Raw genomic sequence first — 6,000 nt, forward strand, 5'->3', positions numbered from 1 at the left:
AAGAGCCACCATAATGTTTTTTCCTATTGGTACTGTTCCTTGGTTATTTTCCTCTTTTTTTTTTTTTTTTTTTTTTTTTTTTTATTAGGGAGTAATCTGTAGTTAGGTATTCCCCATGTGCTAGGGCTGCCACCCTGCTTGTCCTTGAAGAAAGCAGAATTGCTTATTGTTAATAGATGTTATCTAATGACAGCAGAATGTCAGTCCTCACAAAACCTTCTCACCTTCCCTTGATAGTCTTTAGACTATCGTGGACTGAGAGGGCCCCCCTTGGGACATCAGTGAGTGGTCATGGCTGCACATGCCCAGTAAGGCATGCTGAAAACTTCTAGAAGCTTTAAAGTTAATCATTTACATTTATTATTTATGAATTGCCTAACATTAAAAGGTCTAGGTGATGAACAAGAGTACATTCATAACATAAAATTACAAATCCAAGGACAAAGAATAAAAAAATAGATGACAAAAAACTTAAAAACAGCACATAACTAAAAAGAATAAACATATCATAAAAATCAATAAAATAACATGAACTAAAAATAGGCAAGGTTAAAAAGAGTTTTAAACTTTTCTAAAACTCTTAATGGATTCACATTATCTATTGTCAATGGGAAAAGAGTTCCAGAGGGTGGGCCCCGCAACAGAAAAGGCACATTCTCGGGTAACATGGAGTCTAGCAACTCTCGGAGATGGAATCTCAAGGAGGCCACGTTGGGAAGAGTGCAATGATCTTGTAGGTTAATAGAATCGCAAAATGGCATTGGCCCAATGGCATGTTTGATCATTTAGCAGTTTAAAAATTATCCATGCCAAGCTTGTATTTAATTCTTTCATGAAATGGAAGCCAGTGTAGATTAATTAAAGTAGATATAATGTGATTGTTTAATCTTAAGCCAGAGAGCAAGCGCACGGCCGAGTTTAGTAGTAAATGTAGTGGGCGTAAAGAAGTGTTGGATAACCCTGTATACAAAGAATTGCAGTAGTCTACAATAGAAGAAATGGAGGCCTGTAAAACAGTTTGATGATGTCATCCATGGTTGAGAAGTGACATCCAGCTGCCTCAGAGAACACTTATTACCGGTAAGCTCTTCTGCTATAGAGAATGAGGTCAAGAAATTTGGTTCATTTTCAGAAAATCACATTTCCATTTTACTATTACATGAATTTGTGTACAAAATTTATCAGAAGGTCTTTGATAAATTCTCAGTTGGCCATGGAAATATTTAAAAAATCTAAAGCATTGCATTGTTTGTATTCTTTGTTTTTACACTATAATTCTAAAGTGAGAATGCTTTATAGAACAACTTCCTTCAGCATTATAAAGATTTTGCATTATAACTTTTGGCTTTAGTTTCACTAAAATATTTTCCCTGCTTTAAATTGTCAGATTGAAGGAACACAGAAGCTACTGAACAAAGACCTTGCTGAACTGATTAACAAAATGAGGTTGACCCAGCAGAATGCAGTAACATCACTGAGTGACGAGTGCAAGAAACAAATGCTGACAGCATCTCACACCCTGGCTGTGGATGCTAAGAATCTCCTTGATGCTGTTGACCAGGCCAAGGTTAGAGCCAATTTAGCAAAGCTATCCTTAGAATGATGGACAACTACACACCTCAACATTCAAAGGGAAAATGACACACCTCAATTTTTACATTTCTGAAGCCTCAGCTTCTCCCATTCTGGTGGCATCTTTTCTTCTGATATACCTGGAGAAGACCCATGCTGAACTCAACTTTGTGCTTTGAGGGATCTTGCTGTCTCCCTGTATCCATGAGATTTGCTGCTAGAGATGTGTAAGTGACAGGAAGATTGTGTGAGTGGGGAAAAAGGGAGGATGGGAAACCTCTACTGCTTCCACATAATGACTCCCTGGAATTATTCAGACAACTGGAGGAGACCTATTGATTCCGAGAACCATAATAAGAAGCCTAATGCATGTCCTGCATGACAACTTCTTTACTCGAGCATCGTTTCAGCTTTCACCTTAAGACTGGAATAGAGTGGTGATGAGAGCGGTATCATTTTGACAGACTTTGTTGGAGGGACATTAAGACATGAAACCGTTGGTATAGACAACTTTCTGGCCCACTCCACTTCCAAGCAGAGACTTGCAACCAATACTTAATCTTAGAAAGTTGTGGCTTCTGTTTCTGTTACTCATTGGGGAGGTGCCATAAATGGATCAACCTATGTGGAACACCTACTCATGTCCATTGACTTCTACCAGCTGTTAGCAATCATTAATGATGGTTATTGCACATTTCTTTTTACTACGAATGGGCTATCATTAAAAAATAAACCCAAGATCCTATTATGCCATTTTTATTTGCATTTAAATACATGAAGAAAGTTTTTTTCAGTAGGCAAAGTTATTAGAGTGATGATTATTTTCTTTATTTTGTTGATTTTTGTTGTCACTATCTGGGCTGTTGCTGGCAGCAGATATCTTTTCTTCAAGATTCCATTTTATAACTTTTTGGGGGAGAATCATGGGTAAAACAATTTTGGGCAGTTGAATAGAAAGTAAAACTTTGGGGAGAAGGTATTCATTACTAGGAGCAGCCAGTACTATGACCAATAAGAAAAAAATAAAGAATAAAATCAGAAAAAGTGGCTTATTGAAAAATACTTCAAGTATTTAGATACTAATAAAAACTATAGCAGAACGAGGACTTGTCCTGCAAGTGCTTCGTACTCCAGAAAGTTCCCTTTTACTATTTATCTGGATGAAAACATGTTCACATTCAAGTTGCAGTCTTTTGATTGGTGAAAGGGAGAAGGAAGCCAAATGAAATAGATGTATATTATGATATAGGTAAAGTCTATGTATTTTTGTGAAAAAAAAATCTTTATATTTGGTTTGTGGTTGAAAAATTAATGTGCAGTTAACAGTAAAGTAGACTTGTATTGTTAACCTGAGCAAGATAAATTATGTACTATCTTCCACTTTATCCATCTTTGATGTGTACATTGCTTTGTAACTTAGGGATTGTTTTTGTGGGAGGGGTTGTTTTTGTTTTTTTGCTTTACCCACGTTAGTCTTGGATTTTACTTTTAAAATTCTAGCTATGTTTTCTACCTGCATGAACTTTTCTAACAGTATTTAAAGTGTAAAGATGGCTGCTGTTTTCATACTTTTAGTTGGTAGCTACAGAGTCAGTGTGCACTTCCTGCCTGTTAGCGGTTTCTTACCATTTAAGCTATTTTTGTTGTTCAACTAGAGTAAATAATTATAGGAGCAGACTGGCCAGCGCTAACTATTTTAATGACATTTTCTAAGGATCGACAGTATTGACTGATTTTACTTTTTTAAGAAAATAATTCAAAGGAAATTATTATTTACAGGAAATATAAACTTGGAATCTAAACACCAGCCACAATAGTTTATCGTAATTGGTTTTCCACAGATGACAAATGTGTACTCAAATAGGATGCTGTACAGGATTTGCAGACACAGTAAATCGAGCCAACTTTACTTATCACGGTGTATTCAGAAATTGAAGATGTACAGGTGTGTAGGAAGCCAAAGGTTTTGATTTCAACTGCTACAGTCAGCTATATATATACATATATGTTTGCATATCAGAGAATTGTTATATTTTGCAGACTGAACTGTCATATGGTATCAGCTTCCAGGCATAACAGATTAGATGTTTAAGAATACAATTTAAAAAAAAAAGTCTGTAGATAATGTTTGTCCAAAGAAGAGGGCTTTTGCAAATGATTTCTTACTGTTAAGAGGGCCGAAACAGACCGTCCGTTTGTCTGATTCAGTTTTAACCTTTACTCCCCCTCCCCTTTCCTGCCTCTAGCTATCTACTTCTGCCCCAACACCAAAGCACTTTCCTTTTTCTCCATCTTGGTGAGGAGGAGAGATTTTAAGACTAAACCTTTTTTAATTTCAGATTTCCTGATTTTTTCCTAGTGCCTAATAGCCACGGAATGCAGTGGCTCAGCCATTCTCCTGATTACTGCCGTAGGCATATTTCAGGGAACACTGAAGAGAGCAGTCCTTTATAAAGTGTTACGTTTTGCTCTTGTCATGCCTTTTGTGGCCCGTGGATGCCATAGTCAAGGAGATGATTTCTGTTTTGTGGACTCACACCTAAGCATTTTCATATGGCACCTCCCGAATATGGTTAAAAAAAAAACCAATCCTTTGAATCAGATCTGCTGAGAGTGAATGTATTCTATGTATGGAGGAGATTTACTTGTCCAAAGAAAGCTAATTGTACAAACCGACCATCTGAGTCTCCTTTTTATATCTGTATGCCCTTAAAAAAAAACAAACAAAAAAAACCTGTGGACAGATTCCACCAGTAAAGTAGTGTGGCTGCCCTCTTAGCCTACTTGGATATGTAAGAATAAGGGTAAAAAAACAAGCTATAAGCAAGTCGTTTTTATTTGACCAATCTAACACATTTGTGACAAACTTTCAATAGCCATGCCCCCTTCATCTGACCAGTGCAAAAGAAGCTAAGCATGATGTCCAAGTGTGCAGCAAATTAATACACTTTCAGAGGCATAAAGCAATGTAAAGGAAACGGATGGGAGAAACGAGATCAGATAACAGGAGGACTAAGGGCCTCATTTTCCAGAGGGATTGCACGCAATAAGGGACGTTTCGCACGCGAAAAGTGCCTTATCACGTGCGATACCAAAATGGGGGTGGAATTGGCCCCGGAAGAGGAGGAGTCAGGGCGTCACCGGGGCCAACTCCGCGAAGATCCGCGGACGACTAAAAGGTGTAAGGCCTTTTCGCTTCCGAGTTAGCACCTAATAGCTACACCTTCTATGGTGGCACTATTGGGTGTGAAACCGGCAGCGATCGTTCCACGATGGTGTGATCGCTGCCAGCTAGCGCAGGCCCGCCCCCTGCCCCTCATTCCCTAAAGTATCGCAGGCCTGCGATACTTTAGAAAATGAGGCCCTAAGTCTGGTAATGGGTGAAGAAAAATAATGTGCCTAGTAAGTTTTTTTTTTTTTTTTCTCAGTTTGTTTTCATTTTGAATGTTTGTATCTCTTGAGTAGTTTTGAAATTCCCTTTTCAGTATCCTGATTGCATGTTCATTCATACCAGTGTTCTGGCATAGCAAAATGTTCCCCCCTGGGAGTGTCACTATCCTCTTCCCTACATTGAGTTCTGTCTGTGAACATTTATTCTTGTCTTTAATTTCTGACCTGTTTTACCAGTATAGCATCCCTCTTCACATCATTTGCATTATAGATATAGATAGATATATACCTACACATATATTACATTGATAGAGAAGCAAGAATGTAAATCAATGAAATTAATAGAAATTTTTGAAAATGTGGATAAGAAAAAGTAGTTCACCTTAACTTTCTGTTAAAGGTTGTTGAAAACATAAACGTATCCAAACAAGTGCCTATAGCATGAAATGAACTTTAGTTCTAGCATCCAAAAATGTGTGTGGAACACACATCAGGAATTCACAGTGTTGTCCATAGGAATGTTATTCCCATGGGAATCCCGTGGGACTCGTCCCATGGGATGGGATGGGACAGCACACATTTGTATTTCCCATGGTAGTCGATACTTGATATTGTAAAATAAATTTAGGCTGAAATTTGCAGTTGCGTACTTAGATTATACTTTTGAGTGTTAAAGTTAATAAAGTTAATAAATTTTGTCGTTTTGCATGTCTCTTTGTACATGTAGTCCTGTTTAGTAGACACTAAACGTAAACTTTCATAAATTTAATAATTTTATTTGAACTGTATTCCAAATTAATATTATAATGGGAATCCCGTGGGATGGGATGGGACAGGCATAAATTGTCATGGGATGGGATGGGACAGAACAATATGTCCCATGGACAAGCCTGGGAATTCATTTAATTTGACTTGGAAAGCAATTCTTTCATCCCCATAAATCACGACCTTGTAGGAGACATGAGTCAGCCCAATATGTTTGAATCTGGCCATTAGGAACTAGGGCTATAAAACCAAACAGTACCAAAATCCTGGGTA

General features: G+C 37.6%; 1 protein-coding gene across 3 annotated transcripts in view; it reads left to right on the plus strand.

Annotated features, from left to right (window-relative positions):
* The window catches only part of PTK2B (protein tyrosine kinase 2 beta), a 330,459-nt gene extending 324,800 nt beyond the window's left edge, over positions 1–5,659 (plus strand). For all 3 annotated transcript variants that reach the window (XM_029596207.1, XM_029596208.1, XM_029596209.1), the window contains exon 31: positions 1,388–5,659. In XM_029596207.1, the coding sequence (XP_029452067.1) occupies positions 1,388–1,603 (216 nt within the window). In that variant the 3' untranslated portion in view covers positions 1,604–5,659. The remainder of the gene's footprint in view (positions 1–1,387) is intronic.
* Positions 5,660–6,000: the final 341 nt, after the last annotated feature.

The sequence above is a fragment of the Rhinatrema bivittatum genome, chromosome 3 (assembly GCF_901001135.1).
Source record: "Rhinatrema bivittatum chromosome 3, aRhiBiv1.1, whole genome shotgun sequence".
NCBI classification, from domain to species: domain Eukaryota; kingdom Metazoa; phylum Chordata; class Amphibia; order Gymnophiona; family Rhinatrematidae; genus Rhinatrema; species Rhinatrema bivittatum.